The sequence below is a fragment of the Heterocephalus glaber genome, unplaced genomic scaffold, assembly GCF_053883595.1.
Source record: "Heterocephalus glaber isolate CG9 unplaced genomic scaffold, H.glaber_assembly_v1.0 deba00001497, whole genome shotgun sequence".
Taxonomy (NCBI): Eukaryota; Metazoa; Chordata; class Mammalia; order Rodentia; family Bathyergidae; genus Heterocephalus; species Heterocephalus glaber.
Window position 1 is genome coordinate 19,269,011 of NW_028258320.1, and position 27,103 is coordinate 19,296,113.

The 27,103-nt window shown below is 42.3% G+C and overlaps 3 protein-coding genes across 20 annotated transcripts in view; 2 read left to right on the forward strand and 1 right to left on the reverse strand.

Annotated features, from left to right (window-relative positions):
* Pbld (phenazine biosynthesis like protein domain containing) overlaps window positions 1-27,103 on the forward strand; it is a 172,627-nt gene that overhangs the window by 85,422 nt on the left and 60,102 nt on the right. For 3 of the 9 annotated variants that reach the window (XR_002395566.2, XM_021259485.2, XM_087185491.1), the window contains exons 10-11: window positions 8,921-8,971; window positions 13,893-14,004. The exons of 1 other annotated variant lie outside the window; for it this stretch is intronic. Coding sequence is in view for 7 of the 8 variants with exons in the window: in XM_021259485.2 (XP_021115144.1) it covers window positions 8,921-8,971; window positions 13,893-13,978 (137 nt within the window). In the remaining variant the exon portion in view is untranslated. Of the gene's footprint in view, window positions 1-415; window positions 2,198-2,230; window positions 2,482-8,920; window positions 8,972-13,892; window positions 14,005-15,899; window positions 16,037-27,103 lie in introns of those variants that run through there. 5 more of the 9 variants (XM_021259483.2, XM_087185492.1, XM_087185493.1 and 2 more) reach the window with 5 other exon arrangements.
* Window positions 2,699-8,913, forward strand: Atoh7 (atonal bHLH transcription factor 7). The gene has a single exon (XM_004847128.3). The coding sequence runs from the start codon at window positions 4,423-4,425 to the stop codon at window positions 4,876-4,878; it is 456 nt and encodes a 151-aa protein (XP_004847185.1). The 5' UTR covers window positions 2,699-4,422; the 3' UTR covers window positions 4,879-8,913.
* Window positions 15,783-27,103, reverse strand: part of Mypn (myopalladin) — a 129,364-nt gene continuing 118,043 nt past the window's right edge. For all 10 annotated transcript variants that reach the window (XM_087185450.1, XM_021259463.2, XM_087185454.1 and 7 more), the window contains 5 exons: window positions 26,596-26,722; window positions 25,191-25,398; window positions 24,063-24,228; window positions 21,265-21,398; window positions 15,783-17,615 (listed from right to left, as the gene is read on the reverse strand). In XM_087185450.1, the coding sequence (XP_087041576.1) occupies window positions 17,449-17,615; window positions 21,265-21,398; window positions 24,063-24,228; window positions 25,191-25,398; window positions 26,596-26,722 (802 nt within the window). In that variant the 3' untranslated portion in view covers window positions 15,783-17,448. The remainder of the gene's footprint in view (window positions 17,616-21,264; window positions 21,399-24,062; window positions 24,229-25,190; window positions 25,399-26,595; window positions 26,723-27,103) is intronic.

A 27,103-nucleotide genomic window follows, 5' to 3' on the forward strand; every position in this document is an offset into this window, starting at 1 on the left:
ATAGCACATTTTAAAGCCCTCAATACCTTCCACTTGTGGGCTTTAATAAAATCCTAATGGAACTCAACTTCACTAAATCTTTGTCTTTTGGGGATCCAGAGCTTCCTGATTGCCTCACCCTCTGTAAGGAAGCCCCAGTCTTCATTTTCTATATTTTCCTCTGCAAATTTCAGAATGAACATTTTTGCCTCTCTTTTAATTGTGTAGGTTTTAAAAATTTTTATTTTATTTTATTTTTTGTGATGGTGGTGGTGGTGGGAGCTTCCATTTTAAAAATGAAATACTGCTGGGTATTTAGCTCAGTGGTGCCTCCACCTGCCTCACAAGTGCAAGGTCCTGAGTTTGATCCCTGGTACAAAAAACCAAACACACAAAAAATAAAAAATGAAATACTTTTTTTCTTTTCTTTCTGCAGTGATGGGGATTGAACCCAGAGCCTCAGTGCATGTATCCCCAACCCTTTTAAAGAATTTCGAGAAAATTTCTTGCTAAGTTGTCCAGGCTGGCTTCAAATTTGCAATCCCCTGTGCCATAGCCTCTTGAGTAGATGGGATTACAAGTATATGCCACCACGCCCTGGAGAAATACAGTTTTGAATAATAAAGGAATGTTTACCCTGGAACCTACTCCACACTTATAATAAATCCCAGCCCCTGATCATTTGTACACGGAAGGTGGTATTTCTCCTATTTTTCTATTCCTTTCTCCCCTCTCTTGTCCCACTGTCTGTCATCTCCATATCTTCACCTGCCAGTTTTGATTTCTGGGCAATCACCAGATAATACTTTCAAAAGATAAAACTTGCAACAATTTAAAGATCTTTACTTGCTTTTATTCATGATTCCAGAATCAGGCAGCCTTCTAAACCATAACAGGTTTAAAGAACTTTGGCTGGCAGGTTGGGGAGTATATATGGGCAGAAAACAGAAGTGAGGCACAAGGTTTAGTTCATTCTAGCTTTTGCCTTGTTTGATCAGCTGTATGCCTAGTATTGTCTAAAGTTCAGCTGCTGTCACTTGGCCATTGGCTACCTGAGTATGCTCCTAAGTTAATCAGTTAGCACAAGTGACTCTATATTGGATTGGTCTGTTGGGCCCAGTACAGGAGCCTAGTTCAAATCAACAGCCTCCTACAAACCTTAACAACAGTAACTGCTGTTTCAACTGGTAGGATCATAACTTCAATATGGAAATTAGCCTGACATTTATGTTCCTCTGTCCCAAATAATTATGAAGTTTTTGGACAACACAGAACTCATTCTTTGTTCAAAGTGTGGAGCTAGCTTGCGTTCTCTGTAAGTGGGAGGATGCAACTCATTACTGTTAGTCATGAAGCTCATTTGGATCAGCTTCTATTATTCTAGCCATTCCTTCTGGGTTATTGAGTACTTCTTAACTTGTAGGCACTGTGCCAGACACCAGCATTGTAAAATGACCACTGTCCTCTAAGTGCTAAGTTTCTCATTATATTCCTGAAACTTCTACTAGTGACTTGCCTCACTTTGGGAAGTCACTGGTGGGTAGACCCCTGTTGCCTTGTTGTAAAACAAGGGGCTTAAGTAATCTCATAATTGTAAAGCCTTTAAAATCAGAGGATGCAGATCTGACCTCTTGTCTTAGTCTGGTCATTAAACTGGTCCGTGTCTTCAAGCACAGTGTTCAGTCTTTGTATCTGTCTTCTCCTATATGAAATAAATGGAAGATGCTAGAACAGGTTTGAAAAAGTGTCCAAGGAGCCAGCCGTGGTGGTGCATCCCTATAATTCCAGCACCTGGAGGCAGAAGGATCCTGGGCTAGAGAGACCCTGTCTCAAAAAATAAAACAAAACCAAACAAAAATAAGTGATCAAGGAATGTTAATAGACCTTCGTAGGTAAAAAAAGATTTCTGTGTTCAAGCAGGTCTAGGGAATGCTGAAGTCAGTCAGTGTCTTCACTCTAGGACTCCTCAGAAGCTTTTCCAGGCCACTTTTGCTTCTTGACTCTCCAAGTGGGAGGTAGTGAACTGTGTTTCTCAGGCTTATCTCAGAGCAGATGCTTCTTTTTCCCGGAAGCATCTCTGTAGCACTAATGTCAGGCGATGTCTGTGCAATGTCTTACTCTACATCCTCCAAGGCCTTTTATTTGAGCTCACTCCTTATCCTAGGATCAATTTCATGACACAGGTATCTTCTGGTTTATGTTCTAACATAGCTGTGTTGTATGCACAGTAATGTTTCTTTTCTCGCTTCAGGTTTTGCGTTTGATGCTGTGTGCATGGGCTATAATCTCACCCTACATGACTTGCAGATGCATACATCTCATTAACACTGGACACCAGTGACCAGCATGAGTACAAAGGCTGCTTTGCGGGGAAATATTCCATGGAGCAGCACAGAGGGAACTCTTTAGGGAACAGGGATGAGATGAACATGAGAAACAATAGCATTCATAAGGCAGATTTCCACGACCCCCCCAAATTAGCATTTTGATGACTAAATAAGTCTTTCCCATCACAGGACTGCTGTTCCCAACCAAGTCTGTTAGAACTCAGAGTAACAGAACTGAGTGGCTCCTTGTAAAAGTCTGTGTTCAACATCTGTCATGCCGAAGATCATTAATGTTCAATTCCATCCTATTGTCTTCCTGTTATTCATCTTCATTTCATTGTCATTGCTTCAGCTGGGGATTAATCAACTATTTATGGGAAGACAAGACTTGGAGTCAGGGCAGTCACAATAAGGTTATGATCTGGGACAATGACAGGGAAAGCAAGTCACTGTTAAGACACGCTTGATTTGTGAGAGCTTGTTGATAATTTAATTAAACAAAAATATAGAATACTGTAATGCTGACATATCCATATTTCAGAGGAGAGTTACTTGATCTTCCTGAAGTATCCTAAAATGTTTGAATTGAGCCTATTTGGGGTTTGTTTCTTTGCCTCTTGATTCCTCTTAAGAGCAAGAAATGAGATGAATGAAGACAATGTTTCTCTGTATAAAGCATATAATTGTTATCAGCAGTGGAAATCATACTTGTTACTGTTCCTGAGGGCAGATGACACAACTGAAACCCGGATGTCCTATGAAATAGTTTCATAGTTTCGTGAGATGAACAAAAATGCTCATTAGGAATTTTTTTTAACTTTTTTTTTGGGTACCAGAGATCAAACCTGGGACCTTGTGCTTGTCAGGCAGGCAGCGGAACCACTGAACTAAATCCCCAGCCCAGGAATTATTTTTTAAAGCCTCATGAATTACTACTCAGATGTTTGCATTTTGTGCATCATGATTAGTTTTATTAGATTTAAATATCAAATAAGTGATTAGTTTGTCATCTCCATGTATGACCCAAAGACATTTATGAACAGGGGAAATGAAGTATGGATGATACTGAATTAATTTGCCTAGGCATCTGAAAGCAACTCAATCTAAATACATAGCTGGAATAATATAAGGTTTTAAATATACCTTAGTATCTTTTGATATGTTAAAAGTTATTTCACAGAAAACAGCCAAATTATTTGCACAGTAAAATTCCAGGTCTGCAATAATAATTAGAGCTTGTTAATTTGTCCCAATTTACTTACTAGAGAAAATAAAAATCTCAACATATTTAATCACCATTATACAAAATTGTCACACGTCTCCATGAAGCTAAATTTTACAGTAGACTTCTGATATTTAGGATAATGCCCAAATCACCATATTCGCACAAATAATTTCTAATAATTGTAAAACCTCAGTTAAGTTTCGGACACGTAAGCTGCCTGCTGATCTGGGAAAAGTGGCCCAAGCATTCCCCACCCCCACCTGGCTATTCTTTGGGGACAGCCGGGCCATCCAGATGGCGCGTTAGTTAGCGGTGGTCAGAGCTCCGGAGAAACTTCAACAGCTAGGGCGGTAATGTCAGGGTTATGCTGCGAGTCGCCCCCTCCCCCTGCAGTTCCCAGGGCAGGAAGGTGCTGAGAGGGAAGCCGAGGGACGCCCGCCCACCTACCACCACCTGTTCCCTCCTTAGCCCTCGGCTATAAATTCTCCTCCCTCCAAGATGCAGCCCGCGCTCTCCTCTCGGACAGCTCCTGCGCTCCTTCCCGAGCAGAGCTGCGGAAAAGATTTCATCTTCCTTGAAGGCAGGCTCGGGCTTCCCCAGAGTACTGCGAAGGCCTGTCCCGAACCAGCCACACCAAGCTCTGCCCCAAGAAGGGTTCCTTCTCTTTTTACAACTTCACGCTGGGAAGATGACTTTTTCTTGAGCACCTCCATGTCCCTCTACTTGGGCAAGGGAAGCGACACCAGCCTGGTCACCCGGCAGGTCCGCAGGCCGATCCCGCATTCCCCACTGTAAACTGATCGCACGTGAGTTGCTCTGTTCGCGACTGTTCGCTGAGAGCTGAGTCCCGGCTCAGTCCCGAGCTCCGCCCCTCGCAGCTCCAGCGCCAGCATGAAATCCTGCAAGCCCGACAGGCCCCCGGGAGCGCGCGCCGCTGCCCCTTGCGCGGGCGGTGCCGACTGCGCAGGCGCGTGCGCCGGGCCCGGGCGTCTGGAGAGCGCTGCGCGCAGGCGCCTGGCAGCCAACGCGCGCGAGCGCCGCCGCATGCAGGGGCTGAATACTGCCTTCGACCGCCTGCGCAGGGTGGTCCCCCAATGGGGCCAGGATAAAAAGCTGTCCAAGTACGAGACGCTGCAGATGGCGCTGAGCTACATCATGGCTCTGACCCGCATCCTGGCCGAGGCCGAGTGCTTCGGCTCGGAGCGGGACTGGGTCGGCCTGCACTGCGAGCACTTTGGCCGCGACCCCTACCTGCCCTTCGTGGGCGCCAAGCTACCGTCTGAGAGCGAGCCCTGCGGCACGAGGCTCTTCAGCTTCCAGCCCGAGCCCTTCCAGATGCCCAGCTAGGGCCGCAGGGGCTGGGAATAAAATCAGGAGACGTCCAGGCTCCTTTCAGTCGAATCTTCAGAACTATGAATGCAATAATTCTATTGCCTTTCTTCCCTTCCTATTCTGTGTTTTGTAGATTTTACTAACGAATCTCTTGAGTGACTGTTGTGAGAATAATGTCCCATCCCCTTTTCTGGACTACTTTGAGGGAAAACAAGCTTCAGGGAAAAAAATAAGATTAGATTTTACTGCAGTTTCAGTCATCAGAGAAATAATCACCTTCTTAAACTTTGCAAGATTGTCCTGTTCCGGTGAAGTTGTCTTAGGCATTGCCTGTGAATGCTTGAAACAGACATCTTTCTAAAATGCTTAAATGCATTTATACTCAGTGTATTGCGTGTGCATGCATTAAGTAGAGGCAGATTTCTTTTTTTGTTTGCTAGCATACACGGGCATGAATACTCTGTATTTTTTAAACTGTGTACACGTTATTAAAATACAGATTTTGTAAAACATAAACAATGTGGGTTTGTTTTTCATGCCAAGTCCCTGCCTTTTTCCTGATGGCTGAAGGCCAAAGATTTGGAATGCTTAAATCTAACCCTACCAATCAGCAAATTGCTGTTTTGTAATAATCAAAATAATACAATTTATTGATTTGAAAGTTTTCTTTATTGGCTTGGAAATGTGTATTTTTGGTAGCCATGAACATGTAAAATTCAAATAATATTTAGCTTTTAAATAAGATATAGAGTTCCTTAATATTTTCCTTACTAAGCCAACTACTAAATTCCTTTCAAGTACCTAAATATAATGTATATAGCAATCATATATGTAATACAGACACATATATGAACACACATATGTCTACAGTGAACACTGGGAGAAAAAAAATGTTGGTCTGTGGGTGTGATTTCCTTTTAATGCATACAAATTGAGCAAGAAAGTCTATACCCTACCATTATATCCTTTCAAAACAGCAACACCATAATCAGCATGGTTTGGGTGTGAATTACTTTTATAAATTTGCTTAACCCTTACACAAATAAACTGCTAATGTGAAGTGACTTAGTCACGGGCACTGCATGTGTAGGGGGATGTCTTGCTCATAGATAGGAAAGGCCGGGCTCTAATAACTGATCTGTGCATTTGGAATTTGTTACAACTCAACAATGACATCCTCCACATCCTTTTATTGTGGATTACAAAGCGTGGCCTCAGATACCTTTGAAATTAATCTAGAGGGTCTCCATCAAAATTATTTTCTTAAATTATTTTCTTAGTTATACCTCACTATCAAAATTCACTTGGCTTGTAATGCAGGAAACTACCTTAAACTTTCAAAATCACATGTGTGTCTGTTCAGCCGAGGAGGGCTCAGGACTTTGCTTCTTCACTGCAAATGAGAAAGTAAAATATTTGCCTTCTTGACTCCAACAACTCTGAGAAGATGCGATGCACCCAACAGACAGCAACACAGCTCCACAAGCCAGGATCAAGGGACATCTCGCAGGTCACGTTTTGCTCTGCAGTGTGCACTGCAGTTGGCAAGATTCTAGGCAGTTGCCTTACTTCCTATTTGGGCACATTAGTTTACTTTTTTAGACTCCCTAAAAAGCATTAAAAATTCCCTTACTGTTGGGTGTGGTGAGACTCACCTGTAATCCCAGGGCTCCTGCTGTTGGGGTGGGAGGCTGAAGCAGGAGGATCCTGATGAGTTTGAGGCCGCCCTGGGACTACATGGTGAGACTGGACTACATAAGGAGACCTAGTCTGTCACCTGCCCCCCCCCCCAAATCCTTGTATGTTTGTAGAGTTTGAGAATGAATAAAATTAGTGCTAACAAACATGTCTCTTTCTCTCTCTCTCTTTTTTTGGTACTGGGGATTGAACTCAGGACCTTCTGCTTGAGAGGCAGATGGTGGAACCACTGAGCTAAATCCCCAGCCCATAAACATGTCTTTCTCAGAGATCTTTAGTCATTTTTCAGGCAGGTTGTCACATCCCCCTCTCTGACTGTAAATACCGTGTAAAAGGGGAATATACTTTTCATTGTCTGTCTATGGCTTCTAGTACAGGGCCTTGCATAGGAAATCCACTCAAAAAATATTGGTATGAATTATAATAGCACTTTCTTAACGAAATAAAACAATTCAATTATAATGATGCAGTTCTAATCTCATACTACCCTGACCTCACTTCCACAAAAGAATGAAAATTTGTCTCTTAAACAATGAGACTTTAACTGCCTGTTTCTGCCTCTTGGACATTTCTAGACCAAATTCTTAAGCTTTTCACTCCAGTCAATGTACTATTTCCTCCTCCTTGGGAAGACATTGAGGAAAAAGTAAATGATTAAATTCAGTGTTGATAAAATCCCTTAAACTGTGCATTCATTGTGATTTATGAATTAGGAGCTCAGAAAAAACAAGTGTAAAACTATTTGAAGATTCACATTATTTTACATTATAGTTTACATTACCAAGTGACCCAAAATTTGCAGTATTTTATATAGTTCTTGTACCTGGGCTCCCTTTTCTCAACAAACCAATACATATTATCAAGCACCTGCTCATACCAAGGCTTACACATACATCGTCCTTGTCCTTGGCAAAGCAACCAGAAAGAACACAGGCATTCCTTGCTGCGACCTCTCATCCTAGTGTGACTGAATCCTTCAGTAGTGTAGTAGATACCATCGATGTGTGCCATGATAGGTCCTGAGAGTAAGCATTAAATGATAAAAGAAGACCTGCCCAGCAGGGTTTCAGTTAGCCTAGCTGTCACACATGGGCTCTCCATGCCAGCTGAAGGTGGAGGTTCCAGACCCCAAGGTCACAAGCCTCGGAGACCCATGTACAAGCCAAGGGGCACCTAGATGGGAAAGGCCGCCTAGGTCAGTGTTCTCAATCCTGACTGCTCATCAGAATCACACCATGAAGCACAGAGTCTGAGGCCGCCACCCTGAGTTGATTCATGAGCTGTAGATATCTAAATGCTCCCCAGGTTACTACAATTGGCTGCCACTCTTGAAAACCGCTTAATTAAACAATACCTACTACGACACCATTAACCTCAATACTCAGAATTGGTTCTGTTGACTGCTTATTGTTTGTATTTGTAGATCTTGAGGACTCTCTAGGCTATCTTCTTTTGCCCCATATACTTTCTGAGGAAGTGCACAATTAATGCTCACACACACTTTGGCTTAAATGATATCTCAGTATTCAGTTCCACAGAGTGTCTTAACATGCACGGTGTGGAGGAACAAATATGAAAGTAAACAGGAATAAAATCCAACATCTGTTCGTTGCTTTCTAGTAATAGAGGCAAACTAAACAGTTTCTGTAATTCACACATTTCACTGTTAAAATGGCTATTAGAATGGCTTTTCCATGAAGATTTCAATAACCAAGAAGGTAACTTGAGAAAATAGACTGGAGCTTCCTAAGATGGAAACGTATCATGCTTATGAGCCTTCTGGGGCCTGGCGTGATTTCAGGTGGAAGGAAGTCTCGCCAGGGGAGAGAGGAAAAGCGTTAACCGGCAGCACTTAATTCTGACTGAATTAAGTTAGCTGCGGGTGCTGAGTGGCTCTTTATCTGCAGTGTGTATTTTTGTGTGTGGGGGTGGTCAGTGCATGCACGTGTGCGCCTCTGCCTGTCATTTGTTAGCTGACATGAAACCAATAGGATTTATATCCGGACTTGATTTAGCTGAGAATGCAAAAAAAAGACCAAAAGATGGGCTCATTTTTGAGGGCCTCTGTCGGCCTCTCGCCCGGAAGTCAATTCATTTCCCAGAGAGGCGGGGGCTGACACGCAGCGGCGCGCGTCTTCACGAGGAGAGCACCCCAGTCTTGAGCTGCTTAAGCCGCCCAGGAATAGAGCAGCCCCCAGCTGTTGCTTAGCACCGCGGAATCTCATTTTCACTAGCGTTGATCCTAACTGCAGGCGTCGGCGTTCTTCTAGGCTGCTCGTCAGAGCTGAAATAAAGTCTCCTGCAATCTGGCTGCAGAAGCAGATGGGCTATTACTTGACGTCATTTGTTCTTCCTCCAGATTTATTTGGTTCTCTTGATGCTGAAGATCAAAGCCAGGGTCTTGTGCATGGTAAGCATGGGCTTTACCCCAGAACTTGTCCTTCAGCGCCTGTGTACTATTATAATTATTTGTTGCATACCCACCTTAGAAAAAGAAATTCCACTATTGTGTGCTAGCTACCCTTCTAAGGAAAAGCAAAGCAGGGGATCTAGCTCAGTGGCACCGCGCCTGCCTGGCAAGTACAAGGTCCTCAGTTTGATCCCTGGTTCCAAAAAACCAAAACAAAACAAAAAAAACAAAGCAGGGCTGGGTGGGGGAAGAAGTAGGAACTTTTAAAACAAAGTAATTACTTACTTTGGAGATTTTTTCTTTTTACTATTTTATAATAAAAATTACTTAAAATTTTTTACTTATTTTTGTGGTGGTACTGGGGGGTGAACTCAACACCTTCGCACTAAGCTACATCCCCAGTCCTTTATTTAGAAACAAAGTCTTGCTAAGTGGCTAAATTGCCTGGGCTCTCAAATTTTCGATTCTCCTGCTTCAGCCTCCCAGAATGCTAGGATTACAGGCATGTACTCCCATACCTGGCTGGAGAAAAATATTTTTAAGTATTTTTCTTGGAATTTAAAAAATTGCTACTATATTTTTGTGGAGCAATCTCAAAATAAACTCTTTTTTTTTTGGTAGCGGGACTTGAACTTGTGCTTGCGAGGCAGGTGGCAGAACCACTGAGCTAAATCCCCGGCCCTCAGAATAAACTCTTCATAAATACTTACTTATTTATCCTAGCTGCCATCCTGGGAATGTATCAAATATTTTGCTTACTTTAAAGAAACAAAGAATTTCCTCAGAGTTAGAGAAAAAAATTATAGAACATATCTAATATTCATCTGAATTATTAAAATTTATCTTATAATTCACCTAAGATCTCATAGAAATAAGGAGCTTTCTTATTATCCAAGATAAAAACCCTGGCAGGGAAGAAATGAAGGGAGAGGGCAAGTCAACAAACAGTGCTAACACTTGCAAAAACTAAGTGGTCAATAATCAGTGGAGAAAAGATTTGTTTTTCTTTCCTTTTTTTGTTGAGACCAGGTCTTGCAATGTAGTTCAGGCTGGCCTTGAACTCACTATGTAGCCCAGGCTGGCCTCAAACTAACAGCCATCCTCCTGCTTCAGCTTCTTGAGTGCTGGAATTACAGGTGAGAGGAGATTTTTTTTTTTTTTTTGGTACTGGGGATTGAACTCAGGACCTTGCACTTGCAAGGTAGGCTCAATGCCACTGAGCTAAATCCCTGGCCTGAGAAGAGATTTTTGTAATAAAAATACTGAAATAATAAAACTTAATTTACCCATGTTGGGACAAAAGAATACAGTTACATTCAATTTTTTTTCAGGATTTTTGCTCTTAAATTATATAGCAAAAACTTCTATACTGTGTATATATAAGAACATTCAGTAATCTCCTAAAGGGACTACTGTAGTCAATATGAATATATGGTTCACTGGAATCTTACACTAGTCCTGTGGGAATGTTATAAGAATGTGCTTCTTAACTCAGTGTGGTGGTACACTCTGGGGGGCCAAGGCAAGGAGGATCACATATATTTTTATTTATTTATGTATTTCTTGGTACCGAGAATCAAACTCAGGGCCTTGTGCTTGCCCAAATATTTTTAAATATGAAGAGAATCCATGTTTTGTGTGGGTATTAATATACCTCTCATTATGACAAAAGCATACTCATATCTTTATTTTCAATTTGAGCTGGCCAAACTGCCTCCCATCTTGAAATTCTATTTTTAAATGTGTCTCTGTTTTCAGTTAGGATGTATTTAGGAATGAATTTTTATCTTAGGTGAAGAATATCCTATGAGAAATCTCCTGGATTTGCTGGATATTTTAGAAAGACCAAAAGCTAGTTATCACTCTACAGATATCTTAACCAGGTTACAACCCATTTAGTAATTTATACATTTTGAATAAAAATAATTTATAAAAATCACTTTCAGGTCAAATATATTTGTACACTCCAAAAGTGGTTCAACCATCATCAAAAAGTAATCTGGAAATGAGGATTATTTTCTACATTGTAAAGAAAACATACATTTATTTCAGCCTTAAAACATTCATAGTCAAGTAATACTGAAATAGTTTAATTTTTCTTATTAGTGAAACATTTTCCATTCATTAATATGTTAAAATCTTCTAATAAATTAGTGCTCTCATGCCTCTGTGGTACAGGCATCTTCTCTATACTCAGTCACAGCATTTATGACACAATTCTCAGAGGATTGAAAAGTGTGTTCTTTCCCTAGCTCTTGCAATTTCAAGGCCATTGCTCTTTAGAGTTTGAAGTGGCTATTATTTACATGTTAACAAAACACAGCTTGTTTGTGGTTCTATAATATCAAGTATGCTAAGTAATAGAATTAGACAAAAACTAGAGGCGAACATTTTTAACAAATATGCAGGGTTTTTTTGCACTGCACAGATTTTTAAAAACACGCCATTAGCAACTTTGTAAGCATGCTGATGACCATGGCATTGTCAAAGTTTAGAAGGTGCTTGGAATTCTTCAAGCAGTATTTTAGTAATGAACTGAAACCTGGACTTACTTAAAGCAGGAAAAGGCCATTAGTGGTCAACAGGCTCTATGGGAATCTAGATAACTGCTCATCTTGCTGGTAAGGTGCACTGATGTTCAACTCAATCAGTAACAGAAATATTTTAAGTCCAGGTTACCCAAGGACCTTGAATAAAGGTCATGATGAGTAAACTTGCCTACATTTTTGGTTTCTCTGGCAGCTTTAAGTTTAAACCCAACTTAAAAACAGCCCTCATGCACACAGACTTAAGACTCTGGCATGGGAGGGACATTGGGACCATGTGGGGAGCAGGGAGAGCAAAGAGGCTGTAATCAGCAAGAACAATTTGGAGGTGACTCAGTTTCCTGTATCTCCCACAACAGCTTGACTTTTAAAAATTCTGCCAGCAATTCTATTAAAAGTTGATGGGAGTGAGAAAGCAATTGCTTTTAAAAACATAGTACTGCTGGGAAATTAAAAGATGCTCACGCATCCAAAATGCTGCTTTCTGGAAAGCAGTTGGGCTGCTTTCTTCCACACACCGAGCCAGGATGCAGAGATTGGAGTGAGGTGATTGTGGAAACCCTGGAGGGCCTTGGGGAAGAGGTGAGATGGGACAGTTACAGCAGAAGGGATCACAGAACATGGAGCACAGGGGAGGAAAACACAGAGGGGACAGATGTGGAAAGGACCACAGCACTTTAGCTTTAACACATCATAGACACCAGAAAGGAGGAGGAGGTAGTTTTTCTTCTCCTATTATCGGCTGCTCTGCCTGGATTTGTTCTTAGAGCCATAACTCAGTCTCATGTAATAGAGGTCTTTTTTTTTTTTTTTTTTTTTGGTACCGGGGATTGAACTCCGGACCTTGCGCTTGCGAGGCAGGCGCCAGAACCACCAAGCTAAATCCCTGGCCATGTAATAGAGATCTTATTGTTCAGCCGCAAACTGGATGAGATTTTGAAGATGCATTTGGAAATCAGCATTGGGTGACATGCATGTAACAAAGTATATTCTGAATTTTGAACAATCAATTTATAAATAAATCTTTGAAGGGCTAAATGTGTCATCTGAGGATTATCCAAGTGAATCTATCCCAACAAAAGCCAGCATTTGACTCCCCTGGGAATTACCCTCATGGTATGTGCCATCCAGAGCCCTCTCTTTTCTGCTTATCTCTTAAACATTTATTTTCTCAGTGGATGCATACAAAAGATAAGCGATGAAAGAAAAGAGGACACATTTAATCCAGCTTCACTATTTGGAAATTCTGATTCTTTCTCCATTTCCCTCAAACCAAGTTCAGAAGAGTCTGTCAGCTACTTGTGGAGGTCTACTGGACTGCTATGGGAGAAAGGTCTGGGTAAATAGCACCAACTCTCCCTTTTCCTGGCTCATTTTTACAGGTTTTTGAGCTTCCTCTGGGGGCTTCAAGAATTCTGCATGTTTAATCAGTGTAGCACATGACAATAGGGTCTAATAAAAGCAACGCATATACTTATTTCTGTTTTCCAGGAGTGCACAGTCTGTGCAACCTGATGATAGTATCTTCTGCTTGGATGCCAACCCTATAGGCTTAGGCCATCTGCATCCTTTCAGACTTTTCTGGGAAATTTCTGTGATTAAGTCATGATAATAAAATGGTTTGTCCCAACTTTCACTGCTTATTGCAATCACCTGGGATGCTTCCAAAAATATTGTGTATTTAAAAATGCCTGTTGTTGGGTGTGGTGGCACATGACTGAAATCCCAGTGCTCAAGAGGCTTGATTTTTTTTTTTATTGGTACAGGGGATTGAACTCACGACCTTGTGCTTGCGAGGCAGGCACGGTGGCACTGAAATCCCTGGCCTGATCACCTCAATTTTGAGGCCAGCTGCAGCTACATAGTGAGGTCAAATCTGGCCTGGACCACATAGCAAGACCCTGTCTCAAAAGACCAAAACTCAAACCAAAAAAAGAAAAAATGGCTGAGGAAGTAGTTCAGTGCAAGGGCCATAAATTCAATTACTGGTACCAAAAAAAAAATCCTGTTTCCTAACCTCAGAGCTAATTTACTTAACTGATTTGGAGAATAGCCTAGGTGCTGAGATTTTTAAAAAGCCCCTCCCCCCTGAGGTTCTAACAAGCAGCCAAGACCAAGGATTATTGATAGACTCGATTCACTCCATGTAGAAACATGGCAATTTATGAGACTTTTATATCCATTTAGGTCAATAAATGTTTATTGAATACTTCTCAGTACAAGGCACAAAGGCAAACTTCTGACACCGTCGATGCCACCAAATAGTTAAAACCAAGTGCAAGCAGAAGTCCTCCTGTGCAAGAGGTGGGGTGGGCAGGTGTACAGAGGTCACACTCTCTGTAAACACTGTATGAAGGAACCTTCTCTTCCTCAAGGTCCAAGACACTTGCTACAAGGTTTCAGAGACCATATTTACTCACCTGGAGCTGGGGAGTCAGAAAATATGTCCTACAGGCAGTGACATCTGAGATGGACTGCAGGGAACAGGTAAGGTTTCTACAGGTGGAGGTTGGGGAAAGAGCCTTCCAGTAGAGGTCCAAGAGAAGCAGGGCCCTGTGTGAGTCTGCTTCGGAGCCCCAGATGAAAAGCTTTGGAGTTGTACTGGGGTGAGCTCGAATATTCCAAGGACAGAACAGCTGGTATCCACCCGAGTTGGCTCCAGGCAGACATTAGGGATTTGAAAATTAGGAAATAATATCAGTGGAGAGTACTTTGAGGAAAGTGATCTGGGGTTGGGATCTTGCCCTGGATATCTGTGGTAGGTCTGGAGGCAGGAAGGCCAGTGAGAAGAAGTCTGTGGTGGTTGAAGTCTGAAGTATGGAGAGAAATTAAAGTACTGAAAGTGTGAAGTGAGAGAATGGAAAAGTCTGAAGGGGAGTGGAAAGGAAGGTCTGAATAGAGAAGGAATGATAGCTTTAGAATTAACAGGACTTTGGGATTCATTGAACAAGGAAGCAGAAAAGTGACTTGGAGGCTTCTGGTCTGGATTCTGAGGAATGTGCTGGCACCATTAATAGGTCTCATTAAGCTAGTTTGAGGAATGGTTTGTGCAAGAAGACTATGAATCTTCTGATTTTGTATATGTAAAAAAACCCACGATGGAACTAAACTCTCTTACTCAAATATTCCTCATTGTAGTTGAATTCTACTAAAATTCTTAAAGCAGAGTGCTGATTTGTTTAAGGCAGCAGTTTTCAGCAAAAGGGTATTCTGTCTCCCAGGAACATATGGCAATGTCTGGAGATATTAGGTGGGGAGAGTCTACTACAGGCATCCAGTGGGTAGAGACCAGGGAAGCTGCGAAATATCCGAGAGTGCACAGGCTCAGCCCCCTCCCCAACAAGGACTTATGCAGCCCCAAGTCTATAGTGCTGAGACTGAGAAACCCTGCTTTAAAACAACCCAATAGCTCAAATTTCAGGAATTTTTAGGCTCATTATATTTTGAGTGAGACAGCGTCATCTAGTGTCCAAACATGACATTTATCCTGGTTTTATGTCAAAAGAAAGACAGATAAAAAATATTCAGAAGGGGCCAGGGATTCAGCTCAGTGGTTCCAGTGCCTGCCTTGCAAGCGCAAGGTCCTGAGTTCAATCCCCAGTACCAAAAAAAAAAAAATTCAGAAAACTAAGACATATAGAAATGAAGAATATCCCTTCATGAGAGAACTGTCTAGTATTATTGAAGTATGTGTGATGGGGAGTTCAAGTGTCTAATCCGGAGCTGATCTCAGAGTTAGGAAGTGCTTTCTGGTTAGGAGAGAGTTCACAATACAATAGACAACATTTTACAGCACTTGTTCTATGTAAGATTCATGCTATTCCAATTAAAGTTGCCTATATTTTACCACTGTTACTGCACATATGGAAAAGGAAAAAAGGTCTAATAATTCTGGTGAATAACGAATGAAATCTTATGGATGCACCCTATGGCATTTCGTTATATTAAGCAAGACTGAAAACAAGATTTTTAGAGTTATGAAGTAGCAGGATGAAGAGCATAGAAACTTCGGTCTCCTAAGAATAGAAGCAGCATTCTACCTGTCTTAGCTGTTACCTCTTCTGTCAGAGTACAAGCTCCCTGAGGGCAGGGACTGTGACTTAGTCACATCCTTGTATTTCCCACAGGCTCTGGCATAGCATCGTTTTTTCCCCCCCTGGTACTGGGGATCAAATTAGGACCTTGCGCTTGCCAGGCAGGTATGGTGCCACTGAGCTATATCCCTGGCCCTGGCATAGCATCTTTTACAGAGTAGACACACATGATATTTTGAATGAATGAATTTATTTTTATATTGGAAACCCTTGCCTTGATGTGAAGAAATTATTTTCAAGCCTTTCCAAGCATTTACTATCTCTATCTAAATCACTTGCTCACATAAGATGCCAGCGGACGGGGTTTGGCACACAGAACACCAGGGATCCAAGCAGAGGGCATCGGTGACAGGACCTTCAATTCATTTCCCTGGTAGCCTGGAGCAAACCGTGCTGTGACAACCATTGCCGGTGCAGTGTTTGGACTGAGGTGGGGTTTGAAGATATTTGTGTCTAATGTAAGATTCACTTCCGCAACAAATGCTTCCCGAATGCCTACTGTGTGCTAGGTACTCTTCTAAGCACTAGGGATATTGCTGTGAACGGAAATCTAAAATTCCTTAAGTTGAGAGGCAGGTTTGGAATAGGTAGGTTAGACTAGAGAGGCTTGTTCCCCTTTCCCTCCACTTTCCCAGCTAGCATAGTATTTTCTACATAGAAAATGCAATTTGATCAATGATATCAAATCAGTTCACAGCTATTAAGGCCTCCTCTTTCTGCAACCACTACTCTGCTGTGGGAAGTGAAAATCAACGCTCTCTCCCCGCTCCATCTTGTCTGCATTGCTTCCTTCCTGCCTTCTACACTTCCAGACTTTTGGGGAGGGGCAGGAGCACGTTGGGGTGGTATTCTATGGGCAGATGATGACTCTTGCAGTTTGCAAGTGGCAATTGAAGTTGGTAATTTTAAAAGTGACCCTGCAGATCTTTTTTCTGATTGGTTTATTAATAACTCTTTAGTTCTAGAGTCTAGGGCTATGCAAAATCAGAAAGAAGAAAAACCAGTCACCATCCAAAGGAAAATGGTGCAGATAGACAAGGCTGGTGGGGCCCTGTTTGACCACAGAATAAGTACATTGTGCAATACTGAGTGTTTCAGTGAATTTTTTTTGTATCTCAAGTGCATTTTGGCACCTTACTATGCAGCTCTGTACAGCCAGAATATGCAAATCAAGTGTTCCACCACATGTATGAGTGGCATGGCATGATCTCCTAATGCTAAATGGAAGCTGATTTAATGAAGTCACCAAAACTACTGCTATATATGTAATCAGTGAAGGGTGACAGTGACTTCCCTACCTTTTTCCTTTGCATTGTTAGGTGAATTAGTTATATCTTTTTTTTTTTTTCCTTGAGATAGGGTCTCACTATACAGCTCAGCCTGGCCTGGAACTCAAAGTGATCCTCCTGCCTCAGCCTCCCAAGTGCTGGGATTACAGGCGTGTGCTACCACGCCTGGTAGAATTAGTTATATTTTAAGGTCACTATTGTCTAACTTTCTCTGCCCAGACACATGGCCCCTAATTGCTCCTAGTAGAGCCTAGGCATCCTTAACACAACTGGGCCAGGGGGACATTCTCACTTTTCCCCACAGCAGTGGATGGCAGCAGTAGGACATCTTCAGTTCATCTATCGCCGGTTCACATTTTTGTTGGACTCTTTAAGAGGCACAGCCCTACAACAGTGTAGGAGACCCCAGCCTCCTTATTCAAAGTACTTCCTGCCACAACCCCAGCACATGGGAACCCATCACGTCCACTCCTTGGAATCCACTGCATCGGTGTCCTCCTTCCCCCTCTACACAGTCCACCCCTTACACAGCAGCCACCCAGACAGCCTTAAAGTTCATCGCTCTCCACTATGCTAGAAGAGCATGAATACACCATTGTGCTTTCCACGGAGGAAAAGGCAGAAAAAATGTCAAGTCCTTTACTGGTGAGAGATCCATAGCGACTGCCGCTCGGCCGGATGGACATGGGCGGTGGGATCTGCTGGTGCCACTGAGCTGAAAAATGGAGCAGATGATGTATTACGATCAGAGGACTATGTGTGGCATGTGCACTGCAGGAGGGCATTTGTCCTCATGCTCATACTCAGCAATAAGCAGAGAACCTTCCCTGCCAAGCACGGGGAAACTGGGCTAGTGATCTCTTAAACCATTAAGCCCTGAATCTGTGATTTTTTAACTCAGTAAGAAGCTAGAATTCTTATAACAAAGAAGGGTGGGTGAGTAGGGTGGTTTCTCCAAATCATTTCCTCTTACTGACATGGCTTGGTATCTGCTGGGGGCTCTCTGTGGAGGGTACCTCAGGTGGAGGCACCTGTGGAAGCTAAAGATGGATTTAAACTGAGCATTGTGGTGCACACCTATAATCCCAGCACTTGGGAGGCTGAGGCAGGAGGATTGGCATGAGTTTGAGTCCAGCCTGGACTACATAGTGAGTTTAAGGCCAGCCTGAATTGCATAGTGAGACTCTATATCAAATAACTGAAAGAAAAAGAAGACAGGTTCAGCCATCACAGAACTGCCTACCTTATACTCTAGCCACCTGATATAGCCATGATCTATTTACCTACCCCCTAATCAATCAGGTACTAATGAGCTACAGTAAGAAGACTGAAAAGTAACTTATGTTCAACCAACTGTGGTTCAGGGACAGAAAGAATTTATTAGAGTTTTCATTATCAATAGGTGTTTTTTCAGGCAGACACAATTCTTAGGCTTGTACATGGCCTGGATGAAATAACTCAGGTGGTGCAGTCCTTGTTATTATTTCTGATTCAAGAAATTACCAAACAATAACAGGATTAGGTTTCTGGGACCTTGATGTGAAGAAGGGGGTGCAGGAGGAAGTGGGGAATCCTAGGGCACTGGGTCCTAGAAAGCTGTGCTTCTACTTAGCATTTTGATTTATAAATTGGTCCTTTGTTGACTTCACTATCTTTTTTTTTTGGTACCAGGGATCGAACTCGGGTCCTTGTGCTTGCGCAACAGGCAGCAAAACCACCGAGTCAAATCCCCGGCCCAACTTTGCTATCTTGAATCAGTTTCTTGGAGTCTAAGTTCCATTGAGTGAATTGAGAAAGTTGAGTTTGGAAAGCTACCACACTGAGGACAAAATCTACAGCGATTCTACTTAACTCTCTTAGCCTTTCCCTGCTCTCTGACATCTACCTGGATGGTCATTTCTAGTATTAGAAGCCCTTCCTCTGTGTGTGTCTGCTGGGGATTGAACCCAGGGCCTCATGCATGCTAGGGAGTGTCTACCACTGAGCCACACCCTGGTCAGAAGCCCTTCTTCCAGCAAGAGGAATACACTGCTGCCCTGCAGTGACTGTGTTGATGGTGGTGGAGGAGAAGAGGGGTAGGGAATTCATTCTATCCTAAATCCTCCCTCACCCCAGACCCTAACAGAGGGAACAGCACCTCCTCCTGGGTGTCATGAAATCAGAACCTGGAAGAGGAGAGTTGAGCCTGGCAAATTGGGTGGGAACTTAGCCCCTGGTAGTCATCGGCTTCAGGGCTTGTCCCAGCCCGTGAGCTTCTCCACTGGAGATGGATTGCCATCAGACCTGTGAAGGCTGGGGAGCAGTAGGGACTCAGCCTGGATTAAGAAACCTTCACTGGGTTCTTTCTGGATTTTTTTTTTTCCAGCTTCTCTCACAGTTGATTTTTTTTAAGTCCAAAGATAAGGAAAACTATCCAGAAATCTATACATTTCCTACAAAAATTAGACTTAGGGAAAATGGTTGGTCAAGCTCTGTCCTGTGTGGTCCTAGATGAAGGGGATGCACCTATAAATATCAGGGTCCTCAGATTCTCCACGCTTATTTGTTATTCTGATTAAATCTGTTAATTCAATTATAAATACGAAACTTATTGATCTAACCAAAATTTTTTAAAAGAAGGAGAAAAAAAATCACTGTTTTGGGTTAAGGAACATGTATAACAAAGAACAGTTAAAAAGTATAAGGGAGGGAAATGGAATACACTAACACATTAATAAAGATTACTTAGCTTCTTTTTTTTTCCCCATTAACTTTATTGGTACATTTTAGGTATAAAATACAGTTACAGTCATCACTGGGATCTTGTACCATTACATGAGTCTTTTGGTTCTTATTTTTTTTTTCCCCTTCCCTTGCCCTCCCTTCACCCCCTCCACCCTTCCCTATTTGCAAAGACCTTGTTTCCATTTTTTTCCTCTTCTCATATTTTTTCCTTTCCCTTTTTTCCCTTCCCCTACCCCTCCCAATTCCCCTGCTCTTTTAGACCTTTTCTTCCTGTTACACAATATCAGTTATACATTTTTAAAATTACAATATTAAGATCTAGGAGACATTACCACAGATTTTACAGAATTTAAAAGGATATAGAAAGCATATTGCAAAAATCTTTTTTGAAATAAATTTGACAACTTCTAAGAAGTAACTTAGAAGACAAATTAATGAAACTAACTCTGAAGGAAATATAAAATTTGAATAGCACCTATTAAAGAAAGTATATTCCTAGTTTGAAAACCTACCTATATGACAACAGCAGGCTCATAAACATTTTAACTGATAAATTATATCAAACATTTAAAGCAGAAAAAGGAAGGAACACTTCTCCCCTCATTTTAGGAAATCAACATTGTGCTAATCCTAAAATTGGATAAAGATAATAGAAGAAAAAAGTATGAACATAGAAATTTGTTTAACGAGACAAACTCTTAGAAGTCAGATCTGGCAGTATGTAGAAAGTGATTTTATTATAGGGATGGCAGTGTTGGTTCAGCATTGGAAGATCCACCCCCAAAAGTAATCATTTTAACAGAGGAAAGGAGAAAGCCATATGATCCTGTCACTAGTTGGAGAAAGAGTATTGGACTAAATTCTACAGCTGTTCATGGTAAAAGCTATCAGGAGACTAGAAGTAGAACAGAACCTTCTCAACAGATCAAAGACATGTACTCCATACTTTCAACAAAAACTCCTTCTATGAATGGAGACGATACAATGCTTTCTCCCTAAAGTGGGGAACAAGGGCATATATACCTACTCTTCATAAGATTACTTAACTTCTTTTGAAAATTAGGAACAAGGCTCAAAGGAATGATCTGGAGTTGAATTTGCCTTCTAGCCATTGTTCTTTTGTTTTGTTTTGTTTTGTTTTTTTGAGATATGGTCTCATTATGTAGTTCAGGCTGGCCTTGAACTCACTACGTGGCCCAGGCTGGCCTCAAACTTGTGCTGATTCTCCTGCCTCAGGTCAGGCATGCAAACCCGTGTGAGCTGTGGGCTCGCTGGCCTGGCGGCTTCCTAGCATTCGAGGTTCTCTGTTGGAAGAAGGTTAAGGTCACAGCAAAACATAGAAATGTACAAAAGCCCTGAGGTGACTGGGATGAGATGACTTTGAAAATCTCTGAAGCACTAAAATATAATACATTCAATTCATTTATGGAAACTTATTACACTTACCCTTAAATTTATTTATTATTATTTTTTGAAACAGGGTCTCAATATGCAGCCCACGCTGGCCTGGAACTGGCAGTAAACCTCCTACCTTAGCCTCCTGAGTCATGGGATTACAGGCGTGCATCACCACACCCAGTTTTAAAATTATTTTAAAGTTGCCCATCACACAGATGTTTAACTAACAACGTTACACTTACCATATATATCCAGCCTAGCAGTGCACGACACGATGCCAGCCTCGTTCTTGGCTGACAGTGTGTACCATCCGGCATCTGATTTCTTGGCTGGCTGAATGAGGAGACAGACATACCCTGTTGTGTCCTGGTGCATACTGGAGAAAAGAAAGAATATATTCATATTTTTTCTGGAAGCAGAAACATCTCTGTCAAGTTCAGGGTTTAAGGAAACTCTTACAGCTCTTCCTCCCAAAAGGTAAGAAATGGGAACTCAGCTAAAGGGAAATTCAAAAGTAAAAAGAAGGCACAAGCCAGGCCCAGTGACACATGCCTGCAATCCCAGCACTCTGAGAGGCTGAGGCAGGAGGATCGTAAGTTTGAGCCCAGCCTGGGCAACTTAGCCACTTAGTGAAACTTGGTCTCAAAAGATAAAAGAAAGGGCTGGGGATGTAGCTCAGTGAGAAGGCCCTGGATTCAATCCCCAGTACCCCCCCAAACAAAGCCACAAAAAAGCATTAATGAACACTAAGAGGAGCCCAACAGCTGTGACAGACCTGTTCACGCTTTCCACTGTCCTCTCTACTGCCCCAGCTCTGCTGAAGTTCACTCCCCACCAGAGGGACCCCTGTTTTTCACAGCCACAGTCCAGGAAATGCCTTTTTCCAAACATGGTTGAGAGTTTCAAGAACTGCCTCAGGAAACAATGGGAAAGCAGACCGAAAAGAGCGCCCCGGGGTAAATGCATCAATAGCACAGAGATGGCATTTCCTAGCCACCCAGTGGCAGGTGCAGCATTTAGCTTAGTGCCTTAGGGAGGAAATCGGCCTGTGATTTTCTTCTGCTCCTCTGCATCAGTCCTCAGTCTTGGTGGCTCACTGCAGCCCCAGGCCACACTCCAGGCAATGACATCAGAATCTCAGGATGGGACCTGAGCAATATGATCTTTAAAAATTCCCCAGGTGATTCTTATGCAGCCAAGGAGCAAAGACTATGCCAAAGTTCTAGACAAAATCAGTTTACTGTGGAGAAATAATTTTCAGTAGAAAGTTTGGACACAGCTACCTTCGCTTGCTGTCCCTCTGGTGGTGTAAAACTAAAATTGCAAAGAAACGAGGTTGGTAGGGAGAATCAAGCCAACCGCTTTGGGAAACTGGATCCTTAAACTTACTTAAAAACAGCCAGGCAGGCATGGTGGTGCACACCTGCAATCCCAGCATTCAGGAGGATGAAGCAGAAGGATCACCATGAGTTTGAGGCCGGCTAGGCTACCCAGTAAGTTCAATGCCAGTCTGAACTACACAGTGAGACTCTGTCTCGAAAAACAAAAATCAAAACAAAAACAAACAAAAACAACCAACTTGAGACCATGATGGTAAAGTAAATCAGACGCCCAAGCTTAAATATCTCATGGTTTCTCTTATATGAAAAACTCAAAGTATGAATAAATTGAAGAGCAAAATAAAAGATAGTAGGAAACAGGGAGATCTTTTTGCAAATGGGAAAGAGACCAAGAGAGAGGTAGGGGTGGGTAGGAGGGAAGGGGATGAAAAAATAATTGAGATGTGTTATGTACATGCACTAACTCCCCACAAGGACTGTGATAATTATGTACTGCAAACATGGACTGATGAAAACCAAACCAAACCACCACTCAGTGATGGAGGGGAAAGCAGTACCACTGCCTTTATGTTGGATTCGACTTCAGCTTTTGGTGTAGTTTGGACCTTAAGTGTTCGCCAAAGCTCCATGTGCTGAAGACTTGGTTCCCAGGGCAATGCTACTGGGATCTGGTAGAACCTTTAAGAAGTAGAGACTTGAGCCAAGCATGGTGGTTCACACCTGTGATCCCAGGATTCAGCAGGCTGAGGCAGGAGGACCACTGTGAGTTCAAGCCTAGCCTGAACTACACGTCTCAAGAAACTGAACAAACAAAACACGAAAAGAGGTGGGGCTTCACGGGAGGTCTTTAAGTCAATGGGAGGAGGTGACCGTAAAAGGGACAGGGGCCTGAGCCCCTTCCTCTTCCTCCTCTGCTTCCTGGGGATGAGGTGAGCAGTTCTGTCTGCCATAGGCTCTGCAATCCGGCACCTCCACCAGAGACCTAAGAGCAATGGATCCTCCTGAGCGTGGACTGGAACCACTGAGATCATGAGCCCAAATAAACCTTTTCTCTTTCTAAGCTGATCACCACAGGTATTTGGTATAGTGAGGGAAAGCTACTACAGTTTTTTTTTCTTCAAAGAGGTTTTCTGAGTACTAATATGACTGAAGACACATGACAAAAATATGCAAGTTCTTCATAAATTCTTATTTTTTTTAAATTTAAAAATTAAATTTTTTTAGCTGGAATGGTGGCCCACACCTATAATCCCAGCACTTGGAAGGCTGAGGCAGGAAGATCTCTATAACTCTGGGCTACACAGTGTGTTCAAGAACAGCCTGAACTACATAGTGAGACCTTGTCTCAAAATAACAACAACAACAACTACAGAATTAAAAGTTTTAGGGGCGGGGGATTTAGCTCAGTGGTTCCACCGCCTGCCTTGAAAGCAAAAGGTCCTGAGTTCAATCCCCAGTACAGAAAAAAAAAAATCAAAAGTTTTAAAACTCTGAGACAGCCATACAATGGACTATCACCCCACAACAAATGGGAATAAATTCTTGATTTGCACAATAACAGATGAAACTCAAGAGCATTATGCTAAGTGAAAGTAGCCAGGCCACGGGCTGCAGGGGCTGCAGTGTGGGCTGCAGGGGCTGCAGTGTTCGTTCTCTGGGCAGCTGGCCTGGAGTCGGGGTGGAGGTGGCGGCTGCCTTACCTGACCCTCTCTCTGGTGAAGGGGATGGTCTCGTTGTCCTTCTTCCAGTAGAACACGGGCGGGGGCATGCCAATCACGCGGCACTCCAGCCTCACAGGGTGGCCCTCGGGGACGCCACTGTTCTGCAGTTTCTCCAGGATCACAGGAGCTTTCTTCACCTCTTTGGCTGAACAAGAGAAGGACCTTCTTGTTTGAACAGTGAGCACCTCACGGTTCACACCTCACACTCACGACAGTGTGGAATTTAGCAGAGTGGGCATACACCTACCTCACCTGTGGCCTCTTAGTGAGCCACAGCCTTGAGAAAGCTCCATAAAAGGTTAAAAAAGCAAGGGGTCACCATCTATCTCTACATATCCCGAGCAAAATGACCCTCAGGTCACACATGTGCGATACATGTGCTAGGAATGGTGGGATTAAAGGAGTTTCTTTTATTGCTCAGCAGTAACTCTGGAGAATCAATATATTCTATGTACTTTTTTTTTTAACAAGGTCTCACTTTGTAGTTCAGGCTGACCTTGGACTCACTATATACCCAGGCTGGCCTTGATCTCTCAAACGTCCTCCTGCCTCAGCCTCCTGAGTACTTGGATTATAGGTGTGGACCACCACACCTGGTCGATACTCCATGTACTTAAATTGATCCTTTTTTCTTTTATGGAGGAGTTTATTCTGTGGAAGTTTTATTAATTTCCCCCAAACTTTTTATTTTGAAAAAAGGCTCACACCTACAGAATTGTATTATTATTTTTAAAAAACAAGCAATTATGCTTCCCAATGAGGTGGGAGGTTGCTGGGAAGAGGGGAAACTGATGCGACTTAGGGGGATCAAAGAGCCCAGGACATTCCAGGAACAATGGACTGTAAGCAAACAACTGGAATTTAGAGAGTCAATGAACTGATTAAGTGACTGGTAATGTACAATTGCCATGGCCCAATTTATTGCATGTGTTAAATGTGCACGGTCCCATGTTAAATTCTCAGATTGCTAAATGTCTTTGAAACCAAGGTAGGGCATGCAGTACTTAATACAATGAAGGGAAGACTGAGATTTGTGGGGCAAAGGACTAAGGAATTTGCACAATAACAAGGGGAGTTGCATCTAGGGATCCCAGGAGCAAGCCTTACCGACAACAGTGAGCTCCAGACTAAAGGAATTCTGCCCAGTTTTGTTGGTAGCCACGCACGTGTAGGTGCCCGCGTCACGCTGGGTGAGGGGGTCAATGAGCAGCGAGTGCACCCCTGTCTCCCTGACCAGCATCTTGTGGGAGGCGTCTGGTAGCACAGGTTGGCCATTTAGCAGCCACGTCAGCTCTGGGGGCGGCAAGCCACTCACCTAATAAACAACAGGACAGCTGAGGCAAATGACAGACTGATGACAGGAAGATTTATTCAGTGGCTGAATTCTTCACCCATGTTTGGCACCAAATACATAGTGGAAGAAAATGTGGAGTGTTGAGAACGTCCCCCAGCAGCCTGAGGAGAAGAGGGGTCTGAAGAAACGGCAGCATGAATTTAAACTGTGGGTATTCTAACCCCAATTCGAGTCATGATCAATCTATTTGATTACACTGTAGGTTAGAATAAATAAGAATTAAGCTAGGTAGATGAAATGGGCCTGCAGCATCAATGTCAGAGATGATATATTCCTTACATACCTAACAAGGGAGAGTTAGAAAAGAGAAAGGTCAGATATTATACCAAGGTTCTCAAATTATGCTGCATATTATAATTACATGGAGGACTGTTTAAAAATACTGATGCTCACTTAAAATAGGAAATCAGAGTCTCTGGAGATGGGATCCGGGCATTGCTATTTTTGAGAGTTTAGAGGTGGAATGAACAGTCAACCTGAATATTATGTAGGCAGCCAAAGGAGAACAGGAACCCTTACAGAAGCAGACTTTTCATGAATGTTTAATCTCAAGTCTTCACTGATTTGCATCTAAATTTTCTATAGCATTCTGCACCTTTGTCTGCAGCAGAAAAGGTGACCTGCTAAAATATCTCTACCCTGCTCAACAACAGCCTAGTTTCTGGTTGAAAAATTACAATGTAGAAATTACTAAAGGTGACAGAAGTTGATTAGTAAGAGAAACCTCTTCTGCTCTCATAGACTACCATCTCTTCATGACGATAATTTATTCAGAGGCTTTAGCTCACAACAATCACTTGAAGGATGCAAAAATCACACTTTGGGCTTCATAGTCATAAAGGATTTCCAGGCACCATATGGAACATGTGCAAATTATATCATCTCTTTGGTTGTCATCTAAAAATATAGAGTTAAATGGATATAATAGCAATGTAGATTTTATTAAGATAAAATTATTTTAAACTTCATGAAATAATTTTGGCTGGTATTGAACACTACAATCTCTCTCCCCTTTCCTGGACCCTTTTGTCTGTAAACAAAAACAAAACTCCAATAAATAAATAAACCCACAAAAATATAAATAAAAATGCATCCAAACAAACAAACAAACAATCAAAAACAAAATCTGACAGATCTCGACAGGTAGTCAGAGTCTACCTTGCAGTCCAGGCGACAGAGGCGCCCCTCGTGAGCTACCATGTCCCCAGGAGCCTGCAGGAAATGTGGTCGGAAAAAGCGTTCCTGAAGGGGCTCTTTGTCTCTGTCTTGCAGTCTGGACCTTCCCCTGTAGCAAGCATATTCAGGTATCAATCAAAGACTCGAATTTACAAACTTACAGCAATAGGCATGTAGGCATGGCTGTAGGACTACAGGGACAACAGATTTATTTTAGGGGAAAGGGCTTGCTATCCCCAAAACAAACAATAATAATAAATAATTAATAATGATGTGGAACTAATGTAAAAAAAACCACCCAATGTGGTAAGCATCTCATATAGTGCAAGATTATCTTGTGAGATCTGTAATAAAATAAACAAACTTTAGCTTTTCTCTCTGAAGTCATGTTGGGTTAAGTGGCTTGGCTTCTGCTGCTATGGGATTGACCAGTTGTTCAAAAGGCATCAGGATAAACAAATAAATCAGTATTCAATCTGAACCTCAAATG